Source organism: Falco biarmicus, chromosome 10 (assembly GCF_023638135.1).
Source record: "Falco biarmicus isolate bFalBia1 chromosome 10, bFalBia1.pri, whole genome shotgun sequence".
Lineage (NCBI taxonomy): Eukaryota > Metazoa > Chordata > Aves > Falconiformes > Falconidae > Falco > Falco biarmicus.
In genome coordinates, this window is record NC_079297.1 from 18530289 (window position 1) to 18558082 (window position 27794).

General features: G+C 64.0%; 4 protein-coding genes across 5 annotated transcripts in view; 2 read left to right on the forward strand and 2 right to left on the reverse strand.

Annotated features, from left to right (window-relative positions):
- Positions 1–6684, forward strand: part of LOC130155795 (NACHT, LRR and PYD domains-containing protein 3-like) — an 11834-nt gene extending 5150 nt beyond the window's left edge. Inside the window, exons 2-9 of one of the 2 annotated variants that reach the window (XM_056353483.1) lie at positions 552–739; positions 1399–1676; positions 2401–4102; positions 4649–4771; positions 5221–5391; positions 5635–5808; positions 5910–6080; positions 6242–6684. In XM_056353483.1, coding sequence (XP_056209458.1) covers positions 1568–1676; positions 2401–4102; positions 4649–4771; positions 5221–5391; positions 5635–5808; positions 5910–6080; positions 6242–6473 — 2682 coding nt within the window. In that variant the 5' untranslated portion in view covers positions 552–739; positions 1399–1567 and the 3' untranslated portion in view covers positions 6474–6684. Of the gene's footprint in view, positions 1–551; positions 740–797; positions 815–1398; positions 1677–2400; positions 4103–4648; positions 4772–5220; positions 5392–5634; positions 5809–5909; positions 6081–6241 lie in introns of those variants that run through there. The other variant, XM_056353484.1, reaches the window with a different exon arrangement.
- Positions 6685–6826: 142 nt separating this feature from the next.
- LOC130155793 (scavenger receptor cysteine-rich type 1 protein M130-like) lies at positions 6827–11605 on the reverse strand. The gene is given in 14 exon segments (XM_056353479.1): positions 6827–7196; positions 7380–7520; positions 7819–7902; positions 8101–8196; positions 8330–8473; positions 8556–8939; positions 9029–9337; positions 9415–9723; positions 9858–10172; positions 10267–10569; positions 10648–10965; positions 11057–11147; positions 11149–11378; positions 11459–11605. Coding segments are annotated over 14 exon segments (2892 nt in total). The 5' UTR covers positions 11511–11605; the 3' UTR covers positions 6827–7080.
- A 1756-nt stretch (positions 11606–13361) lies between these two features.
- Positions 13362–15773, forward strand: AIP (aryl hydrocarbon receptor interacting protein). The gene is made up of 6 exons (XM_056353527.1): positions 13362–13516; positions 13670–13849; positions 14091–14279; positions 14396–14572; positions 14672–14813; positions 14923–15773. Exons 1-6 carry the CDS (start codon positions 13418–13420, stop codon positions 15126–15128), a joined length of 993 nt encoding a protein of 330 aa, XP_056209502.1. The 5' UTR covers positions 13362–13417; the 3' UTR covers positions 15129–15773.
- A 751-nt stretch (positions 15774–16524) lies between these two features.
- PITPNM1 (phosphatidylinositol transfer protein membrane associated 1) lies at positions 16525–27781 on the reverse strand. Its single transcript, XM_056353454.1, is given in 24 exon segments — positions 16525–17333; positions 17436–17564; positions 17868–18051; positions 18416–18565; positions 18655–18803; positions 19019–19135; positions 19371–19481; positions 19561–19709; positions 19810–19959; positions 20181–20351; positions 20726–20904; positions 21203–21360; positions 21487–21594; positions 21700–21889; positions 22161–22405; positions 22497–22558; positions 22668–22775; positions 22936–23031; positions 23518–23832; positions 23961–24182; positions 26771–26892; positions 26974–27107; positions 27109–27189; positions 27570–27781. Coding segments are annotated over 24 exon segments (3675 nt in total). The 5' UTR covers positions 27648–27781; the 3' UTR covers positions 16525–17066.
- Between the last annotated feature and the right edge of the window lie 13 nt (positions 27782–27794).

Below are 27794 nucleotides of genomic sequence, written 5' to 3' on the forward strand. Positions count from 1 at the left end.
TTCTCCATCTTCTCCCAGTTTCTAGAGCCACCTTGGTGCTGCTGGTTTCTTACCCAGCTGCTGGGCAGCCTGACTTAATGCTGCAAGAAGGGCACATGCTGGCCCCTTAGCACACGTCAGACTAAAGGCTGGCATAGCACAAGTTCTGGGCATCGAGCTATTTCATTTCCATTGGATCCAAAGCTTGAAGACATTTCTAGAAGTGCCGCTCTCCAACCCACAATGGTGCTTTATTCCTACGGCCTCATGGGCCCCAGGATAGCTGTCACATGGGGACAGCAACTGTTGTTCCCAGCTCCTTTTTCCTCTCCCTTTCATACACATCACCCCGATAATCCTCTTCCTCTGACAGCTCCCAGTTTAATTCTCTGTTTCCTGCAGCTATTTTTAATTTCTCTATCCTACTGTGCTTTTGCAAGCATCTAAATTTAGCTTCACATCGCCTGTGATGGGGTCCCCTTAGAGGTCCCCCTTGCTCCATGGTGAAAGCTGCAGCAGGAGGCAGTTCCTGCAAGGAACTGCAGCTTCCCTCTGGTTTTCTGAATTTACAGGAAACTAATTCCAGGCGGATCTGGTCCCGGATAACTGCAGGATGGTACTGGTCTCCTAAAGACAGGGGACATGGAAATGGGGAGAAGAGTGATACCAGAAATAAGGAGTCCCAAAGAGGGAGGAGGAGAAGCTCAGTGACTTTCCGTACGAAGCCCACCAAAAGGCTTGGGACTCCCAGCAAAGCACGGTGACTCTGGCAGCATTAGAAATTCAGGGGCTCGGTGGCTTTCCAGGCAAACCCCGACCTGCTGTGGGGAGGAGGGTGAGCTGCCAGCACCGGGGAGGCGAGAGGCAGCAGAGGGGCTGCAGCACCCACAGTGCACTTCCCTAAAGCCACCTTTTCCCCCCCCAGAACAGCAGTTTTCCTTGTGGGCTTATTGCTGGGGGTTCTTTGGGTGTGAAGCCGCCCATCCCAGGGGATTTTGCGGAGGACGGCTGGCGAGGTGCCGGGTGGCGGGAAGGAGGAAGGGTGTGCCGGATGCTGGGCTGCCAGCAAAAAGTGAAACCCTGCCCGTGCGCAGGACGGGGATCTCAGGCAGCACCCTGCCATCCTGCCACTCAGGCCGTGGGGACCAGGCTGTCCCTGGCACTGGGGAGACCCTGCCCCAAGGGGCTGCAGGTCCTGCTCCGCTTACTAACCCCCAGGATGCTTTTTTGGGTGGTTTTGGCATCCCCAATGTGCCAAATGCTGCAGCACCCACAGCCCCTGTGACCTTGCTGTGCTGGGGTGACTGTCCCCAGCCCTTCCAGCGCAGGAAGAAATGGAATGCATGGGATGAGCTCGGTGCCCAGCTCTGAAACCTCCACCGTGGTGCAGCCGTGATTTCTAACCGCTGGTATTTTCAGGTGACATCCCATAATGGCAGAGGAAGAGCATGCAGCAGCCCTCCTTTTCTGAGCACTGCAAAGTCTCGCACCTAAAGACGTTCAGGAGTTTCAGACAAAGTTGTCGGAGGTTCAGGTGGAAGAAGGATGGAATATCTCCGAGGGTTCGCTGGCCGTGCCTGGCAGCTGCATGAGGGAAAGCCACAGTGAAGACGCCACGATGGACACAGCGATCAGGGTGTTTGAGGAGGTGAACCAGAGCAGCCTGGCTGAGAAACTCCTGGATGAGAAGGTGAAAGGTAGGGAGCCAGCGTACCTTCTGCTTTCCTTTCTCTCTTTTTCCCTTCAGTTATCCTGAAGACAGGGAGAAGTTGGTAAAAGCAGGTTTTGGCTTCCCCGGGGAAGCGTGGAAACATGAAGCTGTCCCACCGCGATCCTGTTAGTCTGGGGGCTGCAGTGACCTCTCTTGCCATCCTCACGGACTGCTGGACTCCCCCCTGCCTGGAGAAGAGCCTTCAGCTCTTGGCACTGCCTGGCAGGTGGCTGGGCAGATCCTTTCTTCCTGGGATGGAGATTAAGGACATCTCTGCAGAGCTCATGTTTGGTAAAGCTTTGGAGCCAAAGGTGTCCCTGGGAGCCCAGGGATGGTGCCTTCAGCCCCAGCGGCACAAGCAGAGGGGGATGGAGGCTGCAGGTGGCCCCAGGCAATTGCATTTGCTCCCAGGGGAGTAAGGATTGCAGGGGGGTTAAAACAGGGGTTGATGGATCAGGGTGACCGCAGGGGACCCAGGGGAGAAGAAGGGCACTCCCAGAACCAACCAGAGGCCCTCAGTTCTCACAGGCACCATCCTTACGGCCTCTGCCAGACTTAGGAAAGCTCCATGCATGGAAACAAGTGTCCCACTGGCGTGTCAGGAGCACAGTTGTGCTGGGTAGGAGCCCCTTGGGAACCCCCGAGGAGACTGACTCTAGGTCACTGAAACGATGTGTGCTGGGAACTGACTCTGCTTCTCACCGGCACAGAGTACAAGCAGAAATACAAAGAGCACGTGGTCCGGGAGTTCCTCCGCTACAAAGAAGTGAACTCATGTCTTGGGGAGCACCTGTCCCTCAGCAGCCGCTACACCGCCCTGACCATCGCCAGGAAGCCTCGGAGCAAGCGTGGAGGTGAGCATGAAGCTGTGGGCACCAGCCCTAAGTGTGCCAACACCAGCAACAGAGTGGCCACCGTCACCATCACCACGCAGACGCTGTTTGAACCCGACGAAGACGGGCAAACACCACAGGTTGTGGTGCTGGTGGGGGCCCCAGGGATGGGGAAGACGATGACGGTCAGGAAGGTGATGGTGGAGTGGGTGGAAGGGACCACCTACACGCAGTTTGACTACATCTTCTGCGTAGACTGTAAAGACATTACCTCAACCCAGGAAGCGAGCATGTTAGACCTGGTTTCAAAGTGCTGCCCTCAGGGGCACATGCCAGCTGGGAAGATCCTGGATGAGCAGGAGAAGATCCTCTTCATTTTTGATGGCTTCGAGGCCCTGGGATTTTCCTTGGCTCAGTGCGAAGGTGAGCTGAGCTCTGACCCCAGGGAAGTGAAGCCGCTGGAAACCACCCTGATGAGCCTGTTCAAGAAGACTCTTCTCCCCAGGTCTTCCTTGCTTATCACCACGAGGCCAACAGCTCTTCAAAGCCTGGGGCAGTGCCTGGAGGGCGAGTATTACGCAGAAATACTGGGATTTTCGGCAGCCATGAGGGAGGAATATTTCCACAGGTATTTTGAGAATGATGATAAAGCTGAGATGGCCTTCAGGTTTGCCAGGGGCAACAGGATCCTCTACGGTTTGTGCGCCATCCCCCTCATGAGCTGGACCATCTGCACCATCCTGAAACAAGAGCTTTGCAAGAAGAAAAACCTGGTTGAGTGCTCTACAGCCACCACGTGGATGAGCCTGGTTTACCTCTCCCGGTTAACGACGTGTGGAGGCAGCGACAACCTGCAGGACTTCCAGCGGTTCCTGCACAACCTTTGCTCCTTGGCTGCTGATGGCATCTGGAAGCACAAGGTCCTCTTTGAGGAGAAGGAAATCCAGGACCGTGGCTTGGACCAGATGAATCTTCTCCCCCTCTTCCTCAACGAGAAGATCTCAAAGAAAGGCACAGACCACGGGAACGTCTACAGCTTCACCCACCTGCACCTCCAGGAGTTTTTTGCAGCCATGTTTTACGTTCTGGAGGACGATGAGGAGACGGTTGGTGACTCCAGGGCTCTTGCAAAGGATGTAAATATGTTATTAGAAAGCTACAGCAAGTCCAGGCAGGATTTGAACTTGACGGTGCGGTTCCTGTTTGGTCTGGTAAGCCAAAAATCAATGGAGTACGCAGACAAAACCATTGGGTGCAGAATTTTGCCACGAGCCAGGGAAGACATGCTGAGGTGGCTTCAGGGGAGGCATGGAGGCACCTCCTGCCCCAGCCAAGCACCGAAGGTTTCTGAGTTGGACACTTTCCACTTTTTGTTCGAGTTGAATGACAAAAGCCTTGCACAAAGTGCATTGGATTGTTTCAGTGACATAGACCTGCAGGACGTCAAGCTGACGGCGTATGACCAGACAGCTCTTTCCTTCTGCATCAGGCAGTGGGCTGGGCTGGGCTGTGTCACCCTGCGGGGATGCTCCTTCGGTCAGCAGGACCCCGGGGATGAGCTGCCTGTGTCGGTGCCACGGTGAGTCCTTCCCCTCTGCTCCAGCAGCCCCACATCGCAAAGGTTTCTCCTCCTTCACCCCAAAAGATGCTTTTAGAGGCATTTCAGCACCTTCCACCCAAACACCAGCTTATGCTTCTCCTGGAGCTTTCATTCCTCAGCTGAGGATTTGGCTTATTCTTGGGGGAAATCATGGGAGCATAAGGATTGGGCAGGCTCCTCCGGCTGCTGCGCATGGTGGGGTTGATGGAGACGGAGCCTCTCGGCTCAACCCCCCAGCCAGAGCAGACCCATCCGTGCCCAGGCATCAGGCTGGCGTCATGCCCCCCTTCTCACCTCCAAAGGGGGGATCCCCACTGCTGGAATGTTAAGTGCACCCCGGGCTTTGCTTGGGAGCAGGTGACTCCAGCAGGAATGCTCACCAGCCTCTGCATCTCCAAAGCCATTAAGGTCCCTCTCGAGGGGGCCATGGTGGTGAGGTCTACTTGGGAAGCAGGGGGTGTGGAAGCCGGGAGCTCCCGGTGCGAATGAGGGCCACCTGTGCCACCCCACTCTGTCCCCCTGCAGCTCCGGTGCCTCAGGAGCCAGAGGACACCCTCGTGCCCAGGGTGGGCAGCAGGAGCTGCCCGCCTCCATCTACCCGCTCTGCCGAGCGCTGCGGCACCCGGGCACCCACCTGCGGGAGCTCCGGTAAGAGGCAGGCACCGAGCCCAGCCCATGGGCGGCACTGGGCGAGGGCACTGAGCACAGCCTGGGCACCCTGGCTGGCTTGGCGGGGCACGGGGGGCACAGCTGGCACCCCACAGCTGCCACGCGGCATCACCGCCGGCCTCATGGACCATGGGGGGGTGGTCCTGCCGTGCTGATTGGCTGGGAGGTGAGAGGGTGTGGTCCCTTCCTGCTGATTGGCTGGGGAGGTGGGAGGGTGTGGTCCCTCTTTGCTGATTGGCTGGGGAGGTGGGAGTGTGTGGTCCCTTCCTGCTGATTGGTTGGGGAGGTAGGAGGGTGTGGTCCCTTCCTGCTCATTGGCTGTGCTAAGGGTGAGTGTGGTTCCTCCATGCTGATTGGCCAGGTGGCAGGGTGCTGGGGCAGCCAGGGCAGGGGTGATGGGCCCCTGGGTCCCTGCGCTCTCCCTGCAGGCTGCAGTGGTGCGGGCTGTCGGAGAGTTGCTGTGCGGAGCTGGCGGCGCTGCTGGCCCAACACCCCAGCCTGGTCCGACTGGAGCTGGGTGACGGCACGCTGGGCGATGGCGGTGTGCACCTGCTCTGCGAGGGGCTGCGGCAGCCCAGCTGCCGCCTGCGCGTCCTGCGGTGAGTGGCCCCGCCACCCATGGGCATCCCCCTGCACACCATGAGCATCTCCCAGTTGGCCATACTCATGGGGTGGAGTGCTGGGGAGGTACCCTGAAAGAGCCTCTCTGGGGTGGTGCCATCCCTCTGTCCTGCTCTCCCAGGGTTCAAAAGCAGCGGCACCAGGGGACAACCACCGTGATGGGGTGGCAGGGGGGGGCCCTCAGGCTGGTTCTGAGGGTCTTTTCCACGGGTCCCCGGCAGGCTGTGGTACACCCGCCTCACCAGTGCCTGCTGCGAGGACCTTGCCGCTGCGCTGAGCACCAGCCCATGCCTGGTGGAGCTGGATTTGTCCTTCAGCGAGGGGCTGCGTGATGCCGGTGTGAAGCTGCTGTGTGAGGGGCTCCAGCCCCGCACCTGCCAGCTACAGACGCTGCGGTAAGGGGCTGGGGTCCGGCTGGCGCTCCCTCCCTCCCACCCGGAGCAGCTTGCCCACCCACTGGTCAAACCCTGCATCCCTGTTTGCCCTGGTCCTGCAGGCTGGGGAGCTGCCAGCTGACGGGTGCCTGCTGCCAAGCCCTGGCTGCTTGGCTGATGGAGAGCCCCCACCTCACCTGCCTGGACCTGAGCGACAATGAGCTGGGAGCCGATGGCATCCTGCAGCTCTGCCAGCAGCTCCGGCATCCCACCTGCCCGCTGCGGGCCCTGGGGTAAGGTTCCTGGTGCGTCCCCCTTCCATCCCTGGCACCTCCATGCCAGTACCCCATGGTCGGATGCTGTGGGTCAGGGAGGGAGACACAGCACCCCGACACCCAGGAGAGCGGAGGGTGATTTAACCACTCTGCTCTTTTTCTTCCTCTATCTAAATTAGCCTGAGCACGTCCGGGTTACACGAGGAAGTGCTGCACGAGGTGGCTGCGCTGCGGGCGCTGAAGCCCAACCTGAAGATCCAGGACCTCCTCAAGCAGGATGTGCTGCAGACGGGGGCCATGGCCCGGCTGCCCTTCCACCGCGGGGTGCTGCCGGGCACCGGGGGTGTGGGGGGCAGGAAGGTGCTCCCCCCCTTCAGGAGGGGTCCCTCCAACACCCGGAGCTGTTGCTAGCCCAGCTGACGGTGCTGCCGAAGCTGGGGGGAAGCCTCCCTGGGTCTGAGCCTGGTGGGGGCACAGGGCAGGAGACCCTGCCTGCCACTGCTGGGGGTCACGCAAAGCCATGGGTCCTTCTTGCTCCCATTTTCCCACACGTGGCAGTGGGAATAGTGGTGCGGGTGTTTGCCAATGCCAAATAAAAGCCCCGGAGCTAGTCCCAGGAATCCCCCTACGCTCTCCCCCATCCTTCCCCCGTCCCCACCATGCCCAGGGGTGTGTCTGTGGGTCCAGCTCTTGTCCCGCATCCCCCAGGGATGGCTGATGGACCTCAGAGTGAGGTGCCAGTCTTGGAAATGAGTCTCCAGCCATTTTGAGTTTCAATAGAAAATTTGGGGGGTTTTAATAGAAAAAAAAAGATAAATTCCCAGTGAAATAATAATAATAAAAAATAATCCCTGCAGCACTGCTCGTGGGAGAGACACAGGAGCTGTTCTGCTGCTGCACTGCAGTTCTGGGCAGGGAGAGGTGACTTCTGTGGCCAGGGCCACCCTTTCTTGGGGACAGAACCCCCCCACCCTGCAGACATTTTCCCAGGGGACCCCGCGGTGCAGCCCGGGTGTCCTCACAGTGATGTCGCCAGGGTGCTGACATCAGCATCGTCATAGTCCGTGTCCCTCGGGGGCTGTGCCAGGGGGTCTGTGGTGGCTTCTGGGGGACTTGGAGGGGGACTGCTTCCACCTTGGGGGACAGCAAAGGCTGGTGCCTTGGGGAGGGGCTGCTTTATGTCCCTCATGCCAGACCCCAAGTGGGGTCTTGCTGCAGCCTCCATGGATTTGCTGCCTGCTCCCTGCCCGCCACCACAGCCAACCCCCTCCGCAGCAGTGGCTCTCCAGGGGACAGGGCAGCTGTGGCCCCTCTTACCTGTGGGTGAGACACAGCCCCAGCTCGGCCGTGCCACCCCCTTGGAGACATCCCCAGTGCTGGGAGCGGGAGACTCTTCTGGCACGGCCGTGGCATCATCATAGCCATCCGGGGCACCATGCTCAAGCAGGGCAGGGGAGTCTGGGACAGGCACCGGGGTGCATGGGAGTGAACTGGAGGCCATGGCAGGGGTCTGGCTGTGCCACCCCCCCTCCAGCCACGCCACTGGGGATGTGCCTGTGGCACTGGGGCCGCACGCTCTCAGGCAGAGCTGCAGGAGGGATTCATCGGCAGGGGAAGGTGATGCTTTGCTAATGAGAGCTGCAGTCAAGCTGGGCTTGCCTAGGCAAGGGCGGCCGTGTCCCTGCAGCTTCCCAAAACCTGGCTGTGTTCCCCCTCCCCAGGGCTCCCCACTGGTTTCTTGCCCCCGTGCCCTTACCTGAGGCTGCCTTGGGGTCACTCTCCTCCACGTCATCCCCAGTGTAATACGGCAACTTTGTCTCTGACCCCTCCGACAGAGACCCTGGAGGGGGGACACGGGGTGTTGGGGGTGGCCAGAGCCGGCACTGCCCGATGCCACAGAGTGGGGCCACGGTGGGACCAGGGACACCCCCCACAACACAATGCCACACCACCAGGACACGGTGCTGCGGTGAGGCTGGGGGGCAGAGCCTCCCCCCCGCTTCAGGGAAGGGTGCCGGGCATGGGAGGTGGCACTGACCGAAGCGACTGGGCATCTCCTGGTACGCCGGCGTCAAGGCATATTCCAGCTCCTCATAGACAGCATCACCCATGGCACCTGCAGCTCTACCAGGGCCTGAAAGAATAAGCAGTGCTCACCTGGGGCCATGGGCAGCGTGGGTGGCACTGGGGCCACCCACTGCCCATGGCAGGGGGAGCCCGGGACCCCCAAACCAGCTCTTCCCTGGCATCCACCAGCCAGGACCCACCTTGGCACCAAGCCCGGGCACGGCATGTCTGCACGGCCAGGGCACCCAGGGTCAGGCACAGCAGTGTCCCCAGCACTATGCACAAGATCGTTGGCACTGGCACAGTCCTTGCCACTGCTGTCGGGGTGATGCTGCTGGGGTCATCTGTGGGGACATGGCCAGGCAGTGTGAGCAGGCGGACCCTGGCCATCCTGGCACGGGGGGCTGCTGGCATGGGCAGAGCTACCTGTGCAATCGGCACCATCTGGGCAGTGGCTCCCCGGAGACAGGGTGGGCGTCCCGCTCCTGCCATCAATGTCCTTATCACAAGCAATGATGGTGTCCCCACCGGGGCTGCAGGCTTGCAGGTGCCAGGGTGCCAAGGGGCACTGCCAGAGCGAGCGGGACCCCTCCTTGCAGCTCACCCAGGCCAGCCAGGCAGGGGCAGAGGCCCGGGCAGAGGCAGCCATCAGCTTCCCCCCGTCGCCACAGCCCAGCTGCCGGCAAGCTGCGGCGGCCGTGGCGGGGCTGGTGCCGTTGGCACACACGCGGCCCCAAGTGCCATTGTACAGCACCTCCAGGTGCCCACTGCAGCGGCTGCTGCTGCCCACCAGCCGGAGGGAGAGCTGCTCTGCAAGGGGGTGCGGGGGGTCACGGAGCAGCCAGGCTGGGACCCCCCCGGGGGAGATGTTCCCCAACCTGGGGAGACACAGCACTGACCTGAGCAGACGGCACCCGCCCCACCACCGCGCTGGCAGCCGTGCCATGCCGAGGCCGGGCAGTCCCAGAGAGACACCTCCATCCCGGTGCAGCCACCGGCACCCAGCCACAGCGGCCCCGTGCTGGCACCGAAGCGAGCCGAGCTGGGTGCCGCCAGTGCCACCCCACAGCCCAGCTGGCGGCAGGCGACGGTGGCATCCAGGAGGTCCCAGGTGTCCTGGCAGACGGTGGCCCAGGTGCCATTGACGTAGACCTCCACCCGCCCGGCACAGCGCCCAGGGCCGCCCACCAGCCTCACCCGCTGGCTGCCTGCGAGGCATGGAGGGGACCGGGCTGGGGCAGCCGCTCGGGGTGCTGGCACCCCCGGCCCTTCCCGGCACACTCACCCGAGCAGACAATGGCCACCTCCTCGGGGCCGCTGGTTGGTGTGGCGGCCGTCCCCGAGACGTTGCACTGGGCCACGTTCTCCTCGGTGCCGGCACACCACAGCCCCTGCAACTCCGCTGTGCCTGAGCCCGCCATGGCGTAGACCTTCTCCGGCACACCGCAGCCCAGCTGCCGGCACACCACGCTGGCACCCCAGTCATCCCACAGCCCCGCCAGCACACGGGCCCAGGCCCCGGGTCTTGTGGCAACCTCCAGCCGCCCCTCGCACCGGCTCTCCCCCTCCACCAGCCGCAGGGGCTCGGCAATGCCTGCAAAATCACCGGCGGGGCCATGGGGCCGCGGCCCTCCCCTTGCCCTAAAATGACCCTGCGTCTTCCACTCCCGATTTTTGGGGTGTCCCAAAAGCCCCTTCAGGCTTTTTCCTAGTGGGTGCCATACAGACCTGAGCAGTTGATGGCAGCGGCGTGGCCAGGGGGGCAGGCGGGCTCCCCCAGCACCGCTGTGGGGCACTCGCCCGGGTGCCGCTCGCTCCCGCTGCAGACCAAGGCGTGCCGCTGCAGTGGCCCATCCCCGCTGCCGAAGGAGCCTCCTGGGGGCACGGTGGCAGCAGGGCCACAGCCAAGGTGGTGGCACAACACGTGGGTATCAGGCAGGTCCCAGCCAGTGGCGCAGAGGGACCCCCATGTCCCCCCCAATTCCACCTCTACCCGCCCGGTGCAGCTCGAGCTGTTGCCAACCAGCCGAAAACCTGTGTAAGCTGTGGCAGAAAGGGCATTGAGGGCAGGGGGGACGGTGCAGGGACCCCCTGGCAGCAGCCCCCAGCAGCACCCCCCAGCATCCCCAGCGCTTACGGGAGCAGACGATGTTGGCGTGGCTGGCGCAGCCCTGGCCACGGGGCGGCTGGCGGCTGCAGCGGGACAGGAGGGGCTCGGTGCCAGTGCACTTGAACCCCTGGTCCCACCGCAGCCCCGCTCCTGACTCGAACCAGCCGGTGCCGTGGATGGCCAGTGCCGCGCCGCAGCCCAGCTCCTGGCACAGCACCTGGGCAGCCTTCATGTCCACGTGGTCCTCGCAGACGCTGGCCCAGGCTCGGTGCTGCCAGACCTCCAGCCGCCCATCACAGGCACCGTCACCACCGATCAGCCGGGCAAACCCTACCAGGACAGCTGTGGGGGTCAGCGGGGAGGGATGCACCAGGCTCGGCACGTCCCCCACCAACACCCAGCTCCTACCTTGGCAGACGACAGCAGTGTCAAAGTTGTGAACGCCAGTGTAGGGTCCCCAGCCGCGGATCTCACAGTCCCAGAGGGTGGCCTCGTCCCCGCGGCAGCTGACAATAGCCAGGTTGATGGGGCCATCCCCCCTGCCGAAGCGGCTGCTGGCGTCATAGGAGTTGATGGCCGAGCCACAACCCAGCTGCCGGCACACCACCTCGGCGTCCTCCATGGTCCAGCTCTCGTCTGCCACCGTGCCCCAGCGTCCCTGCAGCTTCACCTCCACCCTCCCGGCGCAGGGATCCTCACCACCCACCAGCCTCAGCTCCACCGCATCTGTACCAGGGCACCGGCACGGTCTCAGCCTTGCCCAGGGATGCCCTGGCACACGGCGAGTGTCCCAGCATGGCCAGTCTCCCCACCTCACCTCTGCAGGTCACCCCCACGTCCCGCTCGTGGCCGCAGAAGTGCTCTCCCCAGCCAAAGTGGGGACAGTCCTGCAGCGTCTTCTCGTCACCCCCGGCAGAAGAAGGGCTGCAGCCAGATTCGGCCGGTGCCTTGCCCAAACGGGGCATAGACGGATGCATGGGCCACCGCGCCGCAGCCCAGCTGCTGGCACACCACGGCGGCCCAACGGGCATCCCAGTCAAAGTTGTAATTGCAGACTGAGCCCCACTCGTCCCTGTGCTTCACCTCCACCCGGCCAGCGCAGCGCCCACCTCCGTCCACCAACCGCAGGTCCTCGGTGCCTGCAGCAAGGAGGGTGCTGAGCCCAGAGCCGGAGGGGGGTCCCTGCCCCATGGCTGCTGCCTCCAGCCCTGCTGCTCACCCCCCCAGAGCTTCACACACAGCAGAAGCCCCAGCACCCTGACAGGCACCATCCTGCCGTCCCGGACCCCCCCAGGGTGGGGTGGGGTATATATAGGCAGCACCGCAGCAGGGAGCCAATGGAGGCGGCAGCACCTTTTGAGCCGTTATCAAGTGGGTTATCTCCCAGCTGCCGGGGCCCGGCCTCCAATAACCTGCTCCGTGCCCAAATATGAGGCTCAGCTCCGCTTCTGGCGTCACACATCTCGCCATGGTGGGTCGGTACCCGGATGTCCTCGGGGGGAGGCCAGGCCTCCCCAAGGCACCTGCCGCCAGCACAGGGCACATGGACCCTTCCCACTTGTGTCCCCCCATGGAGCTCACCCTGCTGCCAGAGCCTGGTGAAGCCCAGTCCTTTTGGCAACAGGATTCACCCCAAAATCTACCAAAGCCTCCACGAGGCTGCCCTCTGCACCAGCACGGAGCAAAGCCCCAAGACCCCAGCACCCATTCTTGGGGTGCTCCCCTCCCTGGGATGCTTGGAGACCCCCAAGGTGGGGGACACCGAGATGAAAGCAGCCCCGAGGCTCCCCCCTGTTTGCAGGTGGCACGTCCCTAGCTCCTTGTGGATGCCGGCAGCACATGGCGGCATTGCTTGCAGGTGTGCCTGGCATCCAGCAACAGCGTGGGCAGGAAGAGGCGGTTTCCCCCCAGGCAGGGACCCCGACGTTGGCATCGACCACACGTGGCTCCCCAGCCACCTGCAGCGCTGCCGGGAACACCGTGCTTCCGCGGGCCCGCACCTGCCTGCGGTTAATGCTGCTGAGGGGAGCAGGGAGCTGAGCTGGTGCCAGGGGCAACCTGCCTGGCTGAGCCGGGACCAAGCACCAGCAAAATCCAATGTGGGGGGAGGTAGGAGGTGGGAAGGAGCATGAGCTCCCTCGAGGCCTCAGTTGCGTGTGAGGATGAGGATGGGGCCGAGCCACCCACGGCCACGGGATCTGGCAGGCTCTGTCAGCGCTGAGCAATGCTGGTGGCCACGGCAGGGCCGGGGCGCTGGGACGCCGTGCAGGGCGAGGAGGAGGCGATGCAGCAGGTGGTGAGGGGCTGCAGATGTGCCCGCCCAGGCAAAACCGCCACAAGCACAGTGACAGCCCCAAACCCTGCTGGCAGCGGCAGGGCCCAGCCACCTGCGGAAGCACAGGCGGGCGAGGGGCCACACGCAGCAGCAGCCGTTGGCGGTGGTGTGACCACACGGGGGACCACACGGGGGGCACAGCTGTAGGCAGCGTGGGCAGCACCGCCACATGCTGCTGGCCGCCGCGTGCGGCTGGGGGCCTGCCACCTGCAAATGGCCCTGTGTCACCTCGAGGCCGGGTGTGTGTGTGTGTGTGTGTGTCTCTGAGCCCAGTGCTGGTGTCACATGGGACGTCCCCGCTGGTGGTGCAGTGGGGACCTGCTGTAGCTACCTGTCCCTCCTGCCCGCACATGGCAACCAGGGAGCAGCTGGGGATGGGGACCTGCCAGGGATGAGGATCCCACAGGGGATGGGGACCTGCTGGGGATAGGGACTCCACCAAGGACGGGGACTCTGCCAGGGATGGGGGCCCTGCAAGGGATGGGGACCCCACTGAGAATGGGGACCCCGCCGGGGATGGCAGGAGGGGATGACATGGCTTTGGTGACCCCAGGGCGAGCAGTAACCCCCCCGCGGGCCAGGGACACCGGGAGAGGGCGGTGGCCGAGGTTCACGAGAGGTTTTGATCCCTGAATTCCACGCGTGGCTCCCCAAAAGGGCGCCCGGGGCCGGCGAGAAGCGCTGCCCGGCGCTGGCCCCGCCCACGGCCCGCAGTCCCCGCCCGCCCCCGCCGTACCCACCCCCCGCCGACAGGGGGCGCCGCCGCGCGGCCGCGTTGCTCCGGAAAGAGCCGAGCGGCGGCGGAGGCGGCCGAGGCGGGGCGGGGCGGGCGGCGCGGGGACGATGGCGCAGCAGGTCGAGCAGCTGCGGGCGGACGGCGTGTACAAGGAGGTGCTGCGGGAGGGCACCGGGCCGCTGCCCGACTTCCGCGACGGCACAAAGGTCAGAACCGCACCGCCGCCGCCGGGACGGAGACGGGGGCGAGGGGACGGGTGGGGGCGGGGGAGGGGGGGGGGCTGGACGGCGCAGCGCGCATGTGCAGCCCCTCCCCCCCGGTCGCCATGGTGACGCCGCGGCCTCCTTGTCCCCCTTCAGGCCACCTTTCACTACCGGACGCTGCGATGTGGGGACGAGGAGACGCCGCTGGACGACAGCCGGGCGCGGGGGAAGCCCATGGAGCTCATCGTGGGCAAGAAGTTCAAGCTGCCGGTGTGGGAGGCGGTGCTGCGCACCATGCGGGCCGGCGAGCGCGCCCGCTTCCGCTGCGACGCCAAGGTGGGCGGGGCTTGGGGCCGGGGCTTGATGCTCGCTGTGAGCGGCCCGTGCGCTTGGGGGCGTGGTTTGTTGGGGCTTTATGCCCTGCAGGGCGTGGTTTGCCGGTGTGGGGGCGTGGCCTTCACTCACACTTGGCGCAGCCGCCTCGCCGAGCCCCCGGCCCCGCGGTGGGACCCCGGGGACGTCCCTGTCCCCACCCTGGGAGCAGCCCGGCCCAGCGCCACCTCCCCCTGCCCCGCAGCACGTGGTGCTCTACCCGCTGGTGTCCAAGAGCCTGCGCAACATCGCAGCGGGGAAGGACCCGCTGGAGGGGCAGCGGCACTGCTGCAGCATCGCCCAGCTGCACGAGCACTACTCCCTGGGCTACCCCGACCTCGACGAGCTCCAGAAGAACCCCCAGCCCCTCATCTTCGACATCGAAGTGCTCAAGGTGAGGCACCGTGCCAACAGGGGCAGCCCAAGGATGGCCGGTGGCACCCATGCCCCGGGTGGAGGCTGCGGGCAGCGGGGTGCTGGGGCTCTGCCCTCACGACGGGGTGCTGGCAGGTGGAGGCGCCCGGCTCCTATCAGCAGGATCCGTGGGCCATGACGGATGAGGAGAAGCTGCAGGCTGTACCCCTGATCCACAAGGAAGGCAACGAGCTGTACCGGCAGGGCAAGGTGCAGGAGGCAGCTGCCAAATACTACGATGCCATCGCCTGTCTCAAGAACCTGCAGATGAAGGTGGGGCTCCCCTGCCGCCCTGGCTGGGGGGCGTGCAGTCCTCCCTGCATCCCTCTTGGGCGCTTCCCCTCACTCTCCCTCTTCTGTCTCATCCTGCAGGAACAGCCCGGCTCTCCGGACTGGATCGAGCTTGACCAGAAGATCACACCCCTCCTGTTAAATTACTGCCAGTGCAAGCTGCAGTGCGAGGAGTACTACGAGGTGCTGGATCACTGCTCCTCCATCCTCAACAAGTACGAGGGTAAGGAGCGGCGGGCCAGCCTGGCCAGCCGCGGTGCACGCCAGCGGAGCGAGCAGGTACCAGGGAGCCCCCCCTGCGCTCTGCCAGCCCAGCAGCTCTCTCCCCGCAGACAACGTCAAGGCCTACTTCAAGCGGGGGAAGGCCCACGCGGCGGTGTGGAACGTGGCAGAGGCGCAGGCTGACTTTGCCAAAGTGCTGGCCCTCGACCCCTCGCTGCGCCCCGTCGTCTCCAAGGAGCTGCGGAGCCTGGAAGCCCGACTGCGGGAGAAGGACGCCGAGGACAAGATCCGCTTCAAGGGCATCTTCTCGCAGTAGAGCCCACAGTCGCAGCGGAGAGCCCACCGCTCTCTGAACAGGTCCTTTTAGATATTCCACATGTGGAATGTTCATTGATGTTTATTAATGTTTAATACAAATTTTACTTATTTGAAGTCATTTGAAGTGGCCCGGGAGCTCGCCATGGCCCGGTGACACGGCAGTGCACTTAAGTCGCAGTATTAAGCAGCGTGTAGCAATCACAGCGCACGGCTGAAGCACAGACAGAAGGGGAAGCTCTTTGCCGGGCTCCACACTGTGCTCATCATCACGCCAGGAACAGACGCGTGGGGTGACACGAGCTCAAGCCTGCTGCTCTCTGCCAAGTTCTTTTATTCTTTGTTTGATGTTTTTATACTTTATGTTGAGCTGAGCCACCGCACCTGGGGCTGGCTGAGCTGTTCATGGCCGCAGGGGCTGCGTTGCTGAGCCTCAGCCCCGGCTCTTGCCTGTTCACGCCTGTACTCCACGCCACGTCCTCCATCGTCACTTCTCAAGGCTGCTGCTATCATCCCAAGCCGGTGTTTCCTCTATAGTACATCATCATGTCAGCATCGTAAATATTTTATATAGAATAACTGCTTGTTAGTGCTATCTATATAAAACTCTGGTTGTGCTATGCCAATATAAACAGAAGTAAAACTACTCACAGGCACCTGGTCACTCAGAAAATTTGCTGTTACAGGTAAATGAGGTAAAAACCCTGCAGGCAGGCCAGGAACAGGTCAGCAGGGTGGAGCCTGGCAAGCCCTGGCCCTGAGGCCTTGCAAACTCGCTGCAAAACAAGCCTTTAACTTGCTGTGGTGAGCAATGGATGTGTTGTAGCTGCTAAATGACTGTTCTAAGGTGTAGAGATGGGAAGAAAGCTCCATCCTGGGCTCACGGTGTAAAAGAGCTCTGATGCACACAGAGGATGTGTCAGCACGTGCCCCCCCATGGCCCGGTGCTGCAGGAGGTCAAAGCCAAGCCCACGCTGCTGCAGCACCCCAGACCTCCTGGCCCTCACCCCATGCCTAGCCCACAGGTGACAGCAGGGTGGCTGAGCCAGCAGCTTTCCTGTGCCTGCCCCACACTCCCTCCACCCCTGCCCTAGCACCATGGCTCTCCTCTTGCACAAAAGCTCTAACCGCTCACGCAGCGTACGGCTTAATGCCGACATCGACGCGTACCTGAGAGCAGCGGTGCAACCCAGAGACACCCCAAGCTGTGCCCTTCCCCGCCATGACGTGTCCTAAACAGCCCCTGACCAAACCATGCTGCCCCAACACCACCTCCCCATGTGACACCGTGTCCCCGGGTCCAAGGCTTCCCCAGGCCAGGGCTCTGCTGGTGGCTGGCAGCCCTGGTGCCACCTTCCGTGGCTGACAGGTACAGAGCAGACACGGGTACCGGTGCCTCGTCTTTACATTGCTTTATTCACACCGAAACGAAAATAAGAGAACAGAGGAACCGCTGTTGAATGCCAGCCCTTCCTCTGCCCTGCAGCTGGCAACACTGAACGGAAATAAATAGGAGGGGAGCAGGGGGGTGCCGCTCGCCCTGGGGCAGGGCTGCAGCCCCCACAGTGCTGCCTGGGGACAGATCACCCCGGAGGGCAACACACCAGCTCCTCTGGGCTGGGGGGCGGGGGGAGAAATTCCACCAGGCACTGCCCAGCGCAGCTCTACAGCCCCAAGGACCGGAGGGGGACAGGGCAGCGGGGTGGAGGCAGAGCTGGGGGGCAGCAGGGGGGACCCAGGGTGGCTCAGTCCCGAGGGCATGGCCCTGGATCTCAGCAGGGCTCGGAGTGCCGTCTCCCAGGGCCCCTCAGTCTCCGGGGACCCAGCGCCCTTGTCTCCTTCCTATGGGCTCAGGGCCCATGGCAGGCTCCAGCCCCCGGTGCTCCCGGCTGGGAAATGAAGGCTGCGGTGGAGGGGGGACACAGTGGCTGTGCCACCCTCACTCCTCACCCTCCAGCTTGAGGCTGATGCTGCGGGGCTTGGCCCGGGGCAGGCCAGGGGGGGCTGGCGGGGGTCCCCCATCCCGCTCTGCCTGGCTGGAGCCCCGTGACCGCAGGAGCTGGCTCTGCTTCCGTAGGAAGTCGACGGGCGCTGGGCAGCCATAGGTGCCTTTGCCCAGCACAGGCCGTGGGGGTCCCTTGGGGGAGTGGGCTAGGGCTGAGGCTTCCAGCTGAGCCAGGTGGGCTACATAGCCCTCGGACAGGAACTGCAGGGGATACAACGTGAGCCGGCAGCCCCAGCCACCACACTCACACCGCCATGGTGGGGTCAGCAGTTCCCCCCAGGAGCCCCAGCCGCGCCACCCTACCTGGCACTGGTTATTGAACTTCTTGACGGCCCGACCCACGATGTAGATGTGCGCCGGCGTGAGCCCCAGCGAGCTGTAGACGGAGACATCCTTGGTAGAGCCGTAGCCAGCGACAATGGTAATCTCTGCCTGCTCACGAACAAGAGTGTTAGGGACCGACCCTTCCCACAGGGACAGCAACCCCCAGGGGACTGGGACACCCTCATTTTACAAGGGGATGGCTGCAACACCCCTGGGCTGGGAGCTTCCCCCCTGCGCCTCGTCATGGGCAAGGGTGCCAGCTCCACCACCACAGCCTGGTCCAGCTCCGAGCATCTCCGCATGCGCTGCTACCCCACCCCCCGGGACGGAGGTGGCTGTGGCACAGCCCACGCTACCCCTCCACCACCATCAACCCCGTGTCCCCAGCCCTGCCAGCATCCCCATCCCCACCTCGGTGCGCAGGCTCTGGAGGAAGGCAGCTTTCTGGCGCAGGGGGTCGTGGGTGAGGCCATCGCAGAAGGAGACTGCGCCGTGGGGGAAGTTGTGCTGAGAGAGCCAGGCCACCACACGATGCTTCTGCATGTCAGGGCGTCCCGTCACATAGATGATCATGTAGCCCGAGTCCTGCCAGTGCCTAGGAGGGGACATGCGCTGCTGCCAGGAGCCTGTGTGGGGACAGTCCTGCTGGCGGGAAGCCACCAATAATCTCCCAACACAGCACATGTGGGCGCTGCCTCCAAAACCTGCCTCCTCCCAGGGATCTTTATCAAGGCTGAGGGCACAGCACAGCTGCAGGACCAAAAGCAGGAGTATTTTCCCACAAGAAGGCACTAGCGCAGAGATACTGTGAAGACTTTCTGGGCCAAGGGGTGGTGGGAGATCCCCCAGCTCACCCCTGGGAAGGCAGCCTGCTCCAGTGCCCCTCGCTACCCCAACTGGGTTGTCACCACACCATGCAAGGAGGGGAGGATTGTCCCCCTTAATCAAAGGGCACCTACCGCACAACGTCAACAGCCCCTGCCCGCACTTTGGGGTCACTGCCCATGATGGAGACGCTGGCAGTGAAGGAGCCATCGATGCTGAACACGACTGACTCTGTGCCCCGGGCCACCACCGTCAGGTACGCCTCGGCATAGCTGTGGTCCCCCCTGGGATGGGAGAGTGGGAGGGCTCAGCACCAGCTCTGCCCAAGGGGCCGGAGGGGCACCCGGGATGGCACAGCACACCTGCGTCTCACCTGACCACCATGCGCACGGGGTAGATGCCGATTGCCAGAGCCTTGTCTGGAGGGATGGTGAAGGTCAGGCGCCCGCTGCCGCTCGTCACCTCGGTGCCATAGTACAGCCACTTCCCTGACAGTGGCTGTGTCATGATGTAGATGTCCACCTGGGAGAGGGAAAAGAGCCGAGCACAGACTGAACCTCCAGATCCTGCCACGTCCCCAACCTAAAGTCCTTACAACCCTCACCCACCACCCCACACAGAGTCCCAGTTCACCACATCCCTTCCCCTGCTATGGGTGACACTAGCCCCGTGCTCCTTCCTGGACATCCCTGCCCCACCTGATGGGGTGCTGGTGGCACCTGCAGACCCAGCAGTACCTTCTCGCCCGTCAGCGTCACCACGTCCAGGGGTCCGTACATGAAGCGCCCACTGAGGACCTGCGCTTTGCCCTCACACACGATCACGTCACAGGCCCGGTGGTTGGCCGTCACGTTCTGCAGGGACACCAGGGTCTCAGCAGCTTGCCCTGGGGATGCAGCTGGCACCCAAGGGAGCCCCTGAGGTGGCACAGGGGCCCCACCGGGCTGCGGGACCATCCTGGCATCCTCCTGGCAGACGGGAGCAAACCCTCTGGCTGCATCACCCCATGGCCAGGGTCTGCCCTGGCAGCCAGTGACGGCCAGAGCCCCAGAGCCCCAGCGAAGGGTCAGGCTGCCGACAGGCACGCACCCGGATCTTCACTTGGGTGCGCTTGCGCTGCCACTTCTCCCGGGGGATGGCAGGGCTGTAGATAGAGCTCTCCTCGCTCTCCGCCGGCTGCGGCCCCTCCTTCTCCATCACCTGCCAAGGAGCACAGCCCCAGCTCAGCCCCTGCTAGCCCCAGCGAGCCGTGCCGCCCAGCCCACCATGCCCGCCGTACCTGGCGCAGGATGAAGGCCACCACATCGGAGGACTCCCAGTAGCTGGCGTGGAAGAGGTGGGGCAGGGTGATGGTGGGGAAGGCGGTCAGGGCGTCGGGGCAGTACAGCGAGTAGTCAATGCGCTTTGGGCCCCACCAGCGCTCCAGGACTGCGGGGAAAGCTCGAATGAATCCATCCCCAGACCTTATCCTGCATCATAGATCCCAAGGTGCCGGCATGGGATGGGATGGGCAGGGAATGGCACTTACTCTTGACAACTTCACTGGTGCTGGCGGGAGTGGGGGGCTCTCCCAGTTCACTGCCCTTCCAGAAGCCCCCAAAGCTGCTGGTGGGGGTAGGGGGTGCAGCCACGTCCACCTTTGGCAGGAACAGGGCAGAATGCATCTGCAGGGCCTCCGCTGTGGAGAGAGACAAGTGAGGAAACCCAGAGCCCCAAGGGGACACCACCCACCCCGGGACCAGCCCTCCAACAGAGCCCCAGAGGGGTGGGCAGGGCTCGCACATCACTCTCCCCCCACCGCAGCTGGGCTGCTGTGGTGCCGTGGGTGCTCTGGGATGCACCGGAGCCTGCACCGCACCCCGGGGTGCCCAGGACCAGCCCGGCGTAGGGGCTGCTCACCCAGCAGGGACGAGGTGCCGTCACCCAGGGGGTACTTCTGGTAGCGGGGCACACTGAGTGGTGGGACAGCGTGGAAGGCCTTGGCCAAGAGGGGCTCGAGGCGAGAAGCGCAGGGATCGGCCGCGTGGAAGAGGTTGTAGATCTGCTCACAGGCGGGACGCAGCTGGGCCACTGCGGCAGAGACGGGGCGTCGGGGCTGCCCAGCCTGCGCAGCGAGGAGCCCGGCGGGGACAGGGCAGTGTGGCAGGGACTCAACGCCCAAGGTGGAAAAAGCAAGACTGGGTAAGAGGAAAGGGGAGGCAAACCCAGGACATCGGTGACAGCCAGGGACGAGCTGGGGCTGGCACAGTGCAGGGAAGGGGATGCTTGGGCACACACCAGTGCCGACACCCACACAGCCAAGGCTGGGTGCACAAAGGGCTCAAACCCAGGCAGGGTTTTTGGGGAGGTCCCGGGGGTTGCAGAGGGAGCACGAGTCAGGGACAAGAGTTCAAGCCCTGCAGGGAGGGCTGGGGGCTGGCACCGTGGCTGGCAGGGGTCCTCACCATCCAGAGCAGGCATGACGGTCTTGCGCAGCGCGAGCACCAGCCCCAGCGGGGAGCCAAAGAGGAAGAAGCCGGATACCTTAAAGTCGAGGCGGGTGCTGGTGCCCTCTGCCCCGTCCAGCGGCATGGGGCCACTCCGTGGTGCCTCTGCCTCCAGCGGAGCCTCGCTGGCCTGCAAGCTGGGACAGTGGGGCTGGTGGGCATGGGGAGGGACAGCACTGTCCCGCTGCCACCAGCCTGGGGACAAAGCTGTGCCCAGCATGGCTCCAATAGTCTGGAGGAGCTGCTGGAAGCAGCAGAGCTCCAGCAAGATGCCCCCAGGGCAGGCTGCCCCCATGCAACGCTCCTCCCCAGGCTGGTGCGGATGGGAAATTCGCCCTTTCCATAAAGCACAAAATTAGTCAGGTCAGGAGGGCTCCCAAGGGCTCCCACAGGGATGGGCCACAGTGCTGCAGACCACCCCCCGCTTGCTCTCACCTGCCCGAGGAGCTGTGATGGTGGCTGTCCCCCTGCTCTCGGCAGGGCAGCTGTGCCCCCGGCTCGGGGCTGGTCTGGCTGGACCCTGTGGCTCCATCCGCCCCGTCGGCCAGTGGGTCCCTGCTGCCACACAGCTCGGGGGAGACGGGCTCCATGCTCTGTAGGGGGAGAGGCAGCAAGTGCCCGGCCCCCACTTAACCCCCACCAGCACCCCCGTCAACCCTGCACCCAGGGGCACGGACCCCCTTCCCGCCCCTGGCACGTGGCAGGGTGCCGGCACTCACCAGGCTGCCGCGGCGGCTGCTGCTGCGACTGCCCCCTGCACCTGCCCGGCTCTGGCAGAGCGCGTCAAAGCCCAGGATGCCGCCCACACAGTCCCCCAGCAGCACCACCTGCGGACAGCACACACCCGTGCCAAGGGTGACAAAGGACAGAGCCCCCAGGGGCACAGCCCCAGCTGGAGCCCGGAGCAAAGGTTCCCCCAAATCCCCTCTCACCTGCCCGCAGAAGCCGGCTCCCTCCCCGGAATGCAGGAAAGCGCTGTACGCCTGGTTGGCACGGGCAATGACAGCACCCACAGCGTGCTGGTAGCTCCCCGAGGAGGTGGCCAGCAGCGGGAGGGCTGCCAGCGGGATGTGGTCCTGGCTGCTGGACAGGCTGTCCCTGTCGTGGCTGTAGGGGCTGAGCCTGAGGGACACGGAGGGGAGGATGAAGGAGGCTGCCCCAATGTCCCCACCCCACCGCACGACACCCACTTGCCCCAGGATGCTGCACCAGGAGTTATCTCCATCCCATCACTTGTCCTGGATGCTACACCAGGAGAAGGAAAGTCTCCTCTTCGAGGCCACCACCTCCCTGGTCCCCTCCCACAGCTCTGGGGTGGCTTTTCAGGCGGACAGCCCCTGCCTCGCCTCGTGGCATGGTACCCATCCCTGGCATAGGGCGCTGCCATCCATACTTAGAGACGAGGGCGTAGGCAGCAGCGCAGATGGGTGGGCAAGGCACCAGGCGCAGCGCCACATGCCCCAGCGCCTCGGGGAAGTGGACACGGGTGACGGCGTCGAAGGTGGCCACCAGCGTCTGCACATCTGCCTGCTTGGAGCCCGGCTCTCCCACTCCCTGGTCCAGGATGTTGCCGCTGTGGAGGATGAGGAAGAGCGCGTGGATCCGGCATACCTGTGCCGCGCTCTCCACCAAGCCGCCCTGCGGGAAGGAGAGTACTGCCCTTGGCACCCGTGCTGGCAAGCATGGCCAGGGGGCACGACCCGAGGGAAGGGACAAGTGGGGCACACACCTCGGGGAAACCAGTCGCCCCCAGTCCTTCGCCATCCACCTTGGTGGCACTGGCTCCGTCCCCTGTGAGCACACAGCCCCGGTGAGCCTGGCTGGGGTGCCCAGGCAGGGGTCAGCCCTGTCCCAGGACACCTACACCAGGATTTGTGGCCAGGGCCCCCCGACTGCTCACCCAGTGCCTCATCCAGCTCCACTGGCCGCTCCAGCGTGTCCAAGAAGTCGTTGGAGCTCCACTTCGTCATCTCCTTCGCAAAGACCTCGTCACTGTCGGACAGGTCCTCTGCAGTGGCAGGGAGGGGACCATGGGTGGGGGGAGCACCCCTGTGCTTGCACCCGCACCGCAAGAGCACGCAGCCAGGCACACCCAGCCCACCCCAAGCTGCTGCCCGGCCCCTGCCACTGAAATCCCGAGCTGTGGCCACGTGGCTGCCCTGCCGTACCGTGAGCATCGAAAAACTCCTCCTCAGAGCTGTTCTCAGAGTCACGGGCGATGTTCTGCATCCGCCACTCAGACAGGCTCTGAGGAGACACCCCCCCTGCCACCAGCACGGGGTCAGCACCCAGCATCCCCCCACAGTGAGACCCCACTCCTTCCCCAAAGCTCCCCCTTGTTACTCCACCCAGAGCCCCCCTCTGGCAGATCCAGGGCCACCCTGGGTCACCCAGGGCCACTCCTGGGAGATCCAGGGACATCCAGAGCCCTCCCAGGAGACCCAGTGCCACCCAGACCCCCACCCAGGAGACCCAGGACCACCCCAGGGTCACCCAGATGCCCACCCAGGAGACCCAGGGCCGTCCCAGGTCACTCAGATCCCCCTGCCAAGAGACCCAGGGCCACCCCAGGGTCACCCCAGGGTCACTCAGGGACCCACCACTAGAGCACCACTTGGCAGACCCAGAGGCCCCCCCCAGGGAGACCCAGGCCAGGGAGGAGAGGGTCCCTCAACAGATCTCCTACGTAGAACAGCAGCAGCTGGGACACAGGGGTCCCCGTCACACCCATGCAAGACCTGGTCTCTCACCTCCATGCTGGGAAGAGTAGGAGGACCGGGAAGAGGTGGACCACTGCTTGGCAAAGGTATCATCAGGGGAGGCGTCAGCCACCCCCTGCACCTCGGCCCCCTCCTGCCCACCGGCACCCCCTGGCTCTGGCCGCCCCTCAGGACAGGGCCCAGCGGCAGGGGGCTCCTCAGCCTCGCCGCACTTGGCCATCTTCTGCGCCAGCATCCGCGCTGTCTCCTCCTCCAGCTGCCTGATGTCCTCCATCGTCAGGTCCGTCCACTCGTCCTGCCAGCACCAAGCCTGGCGGTGGGCACGCAGCATCACCTTCCGCAAACCTGCGAGGGGGAAGCAGAGTAAGACAGGGGGAGCAAGCCCGGCATCACCCCGGGGTCCCCCAAACCTTCCCCCACAGCAGCACCAAGGTGCCGGGGTCGAGGGCTCGCCACGGCTGCCCCACACTCACCCACATCATGGATGAACTGCTCGATTTTGGACTGCATCCCCCAGTAGCGGAACTCCACCTTGCAGAGCTTGTAAGCACACATCAGGGGCCCGCCAGTGGCTGCCTCCAGCCAGTCGTCCCCCAGTGGGCCCCGGCCCGTCTTGGCCGAGTGGTAGAGCTTGGGGTCCTCCTCAGGCTTGTATTCCCCAGGGGAGATGGGGTCACGCACGATGTCGATGGTGTCTGCAGGGGGGAACAGTGCTCGTCACCCCACGGCACTTGGCGAGGGGATGTGGGCGGCAGCTGCCCTCGGGCAGAAAAAACTCATAAAAATCAGATGGGGCACCCATCAAATTATTCCCACACCCATGCACCCAGCACAGCCAGTAGCAAACACCCTCCACCCTGCAGCTATAACATCAAAGGCACCCTTGGGTGGGCCTGAACACATCCCGTCCTTGCATGGGGGCCTGATCCGGCACTGTGCGGAGTGGTGTGGCCGCGAGAGGCAGCGGGGCCATGGGGGGAGGGGCAGGGGTGCAAAGAGCCAGGGCTGACACACGTAGGTGCATTAGCCAGGAGATTTAGCAGCTGGGAGAGTGGCCCTGGGGGACACGGGGGCTGGTGCTGAGGACAGCCAGATGAAGCAGCTCAGCACAGGGGTAAGCCCCACCAGCTGCACCCCATCCCACCCCCCAAGACCTGAGGGTCCCCCAATAACAGGTCATAGAGCACGGCAAAATCACCATGTGACCCAGGAGGAGCCCCCCTCAAGCTTGGGGGTGTGATGGCAACACCCTCCTCTCCCCAAATGGGGGTGGCCTCCCCAAAACTGGAGGCAGGGGGGCTCACGGATGGCACCCAGGAAAACATAAGCCAATAGACCCTGGGAGGGGGCCAGTCAGCCCCAATCCTGCACAAAATCTCCTGTGGTTCAGCTGCTCCAGCCCTGTCTCCAGGCCAGCTCCCTCCAGCCTGGGCTACGGGGGTCCCGCTAGCCCCCACGACCTTCCCACAGAGCTGTCCCCAGCCAGCCCCCCCAGACCATGCCAGCCCCCACATTTATTTGCCCCCATTGATGCCCCTGAGGCATCCATTGGCCTTTTCCTCCAGCTTGGGCCAAAAAAAAAGGGGGGAAGAGGACTTTTAAGACTCCAAAAGCAAAGAACAGTTGCAGAGCAGGCGCTTGGAAGCGGGGCTGTTCCCGTGGTGGGCAGCTGCAACGCAAAGGGCCACCAACCCTCCAAACCTCCCCAGCCTTCAAAACACACTGTGGGCTGGGAAAGCAGCACCCGTGGTGTCCAAACCCTGCAGCAAGAGGCCGGGAGGGCACCCCGGGGCTGGCACCCACTGCCTGTGCCGCTGTCCCCCCCAGTTATCATTATGCAATGGGTAAAGCCCCTCTGCCGCTGCATCACACAAACTAGAGATGCCTTGACAAAGCAGTGCTGCTCAGCCCCAGGCTGGCACTCGGCACATGGCCGGTGCAGCGGCGAAGCGAACATGAGCCCTTAAATCGGTGCCCGAGGTGCCGGCTGAGCGGCTCGGATGGCAGCACGCTGCGGCCAGCAGTGAGGAGCTGGGATGAGATCTACTGGCTCCCAGCAGTATCGCTCCTGCAACAACCAGTGGGTCTGTCTGCTTTTACCGCTGGGAAAAAAACTGGTGATGCAGCAGTTATCCCTGTGGCTGGCCCAGACCACCTTACTGCACTGCCTTTTGAAATGTGAGATGAGATTTAAATCTGTCAGTGCTATGGGACACCACGGTCAGAGCGAGAGCTGGCAAACACAATCCCAGCAGAGTCCACACTGGGGCTGGTCCCAGCCCAGCCCCACTCCCCATGGGACACAGCAGATGCCCCGAGATGCTGCAGGACGGGCACCGGCAGGGCAAAAGTCAGGCAGGGCAGCAAGCAGCAGGCACAGAGCTGTGCCCTGCCTGCTATCCACTTGGCCCCGGTTGCTGCCGGTGGTGGCAGGGGCAGAATGCATCCCCCCCAGCCCAAGCTGCCAGCATCCCGGCCGGACATCCCTGGTGCGGCAAGAGCCAATGACAGAAATAGGTCAGATGAATCATTTCCTGAGTGCCTATTTTAGGCCTCCATTTTAAGAGGCAGCACGTCACGCTCTGCACTCCAGTACCTAAAACGACTAGACTGACACCATGGGGAAAGGGAAGCAACAGTGGCCGGGGCCAAACCCGCTGGCGAGGGAGGAATCCCACCCCGGGCTCCTGGCTCTGCCTGCCGGTTCCCCCCAGAGAGCAGTGGAGGGGCCTGGACCTGGAGAGTGACCTGGAGCAAAGCCCTGGGGAGCAAGGGAAGCAGGGCAGGGGATGGGAAAATGGGGACATGCTTTTCCAGATCCTCCCTGCCTCCACCTGCTCCAAAATGTCCTGCTGGAGCCCGGTGTGGGCTCCCACATATACCCGGAGAGGGGCCAGGAAGGCAAAGCTGTGCCAGATGACGTGGGACAGGGCTGGGACCAGGAAGGGGAAGGCTGCAAACAAATACACAGGCAAGGGAAGGCGGCAGAGGACGCAACTTCCCCCCTAAACACCTTAACGCAGACTGTAGTTCAGCAACACTGCCAGGGGAGTGGGAAGGGGGCTCAGGGCACCAGTGCCCTCCCCTGCTGGAGTCCCTCCAAGGCTGTCCCCAAAACGTGAGGGCCAGCAGGGAGAGCAAAGCCAGGCACGTTGCAGCCAGCAGGGAAGCTGAGCCCCTCGGGGCGGCACGCACTCAGCCCAGGGAGCACCACGTGGGAGCCCCGGCAAGGCACCGCGTCCTGCCCGGCGCCCCGTGCCAGCCTCGCAGCATCCGTACGCACCCAGAATCCTCTGCCTCTTCTCCGCCGCGCTCAGGTTGAAGACATTGGTTTGCTGGCCCGCGTCTGGCCGGTAGTATGTCTCGATCTCGATGGAGAACTTCTCCACAAAGGGACACGTGTACCTGGGGGATGCGTGGGGACAGGGCTGAGCCCAGCAGGACGGCTGGCCCCGCAGCCCACCCCTCGGCCACAGCGGGTCCCACCTGGTTCGGGTGTAGGGGTAGGCGTTCCAGGATTCCTCCTCCACCTGCAGCGCAGCCTTGGGGAGCAGTGCCCGAAACCAGCTGGGGATGTGGGAGCCCACATGGTAGACCTTGTGGGTGTACTGGCCGCTACCCGCCAGGGCCATCGGCGTAGGGCCGGTTGGCCAGGATCTCCACGCCGCTGCCCTCGCCGCTCGACTCCTCCCGGCTCTTCTTCTGTGGGGCGAGCCACGGGGTGAGCACAGCCCCCCACCACTCCCAGACCCGTGCACCCCTACAGCCTGGCACCTGGCACCCTTCCACAACACCCAGCCCCACACCTAGTACTGGGACCCCCCCCCCCCAAACCTCACTGACCCCCTACACCCTGCTAATCCCTTGGGGTCAGCCTCAGGCCCCCCACAGCCCCGTGCACCCCCAGGTTCAGCCCCACGGACCCCTGCACCCCCCGGCTCCAGGCTCAGCCCTCCAGCCCCCTGCACGCCCCAGGCTCAGCCCCAAAGGCCTCCTGCATCCCCCAGGCTCCATGCTCAGCCCCACGGCCCCCTGCACCCCCCACGCTCAGCCCCACGCCCCCCTGCATCCCCCAGCCCCACCTGGATCATGTAGAGCTGAGCCACCTGGTACTCCTCCAGGCTCATGGGCAGCAGGATGTGGTACTCCTTGATGAGCATGGCGGCGGGGGGCAGCGCCTGCGGGGGCGGCCGTCAGCCCGGCCCGGCCCGGCCCCTCTTGGCTCGGCCCGGCCCGGCAACGCTCGGCTGAGCGCCCGGCCCCGTTCGGCTCGGCCCGGCAGCGCTCGGCTGGGCGCCCGGCCCCGT

What these genes read in the sequence shown, in the direction of transcription:
- AIP (XM_056353527.1), top strand. Translation starts at nt 13,418, where the DNA reads ATGGCGCAGCAGGTCGAGCAGCTGCGGGCGGACGGCGTGTACAAGGAG. An exon ending in ACTTCCGCGACGGCACAAAG is followed by an intron (nt 13,517 to 13,669) that starts GTCAGAACCGCA and finishes GTCCCCCTTCAG; the next exon opens with GCCACCTTTCACTACCGGAC. An exon ending in CATCCTCAACAAGTACGAGG is followed by an intron (nt 14,814 to 14,922) that starts GTAAGGAGCGGC and finishes CTCTCCCCGCAG; the next exon opens with ACAACGTCAAGGCCTACTTC.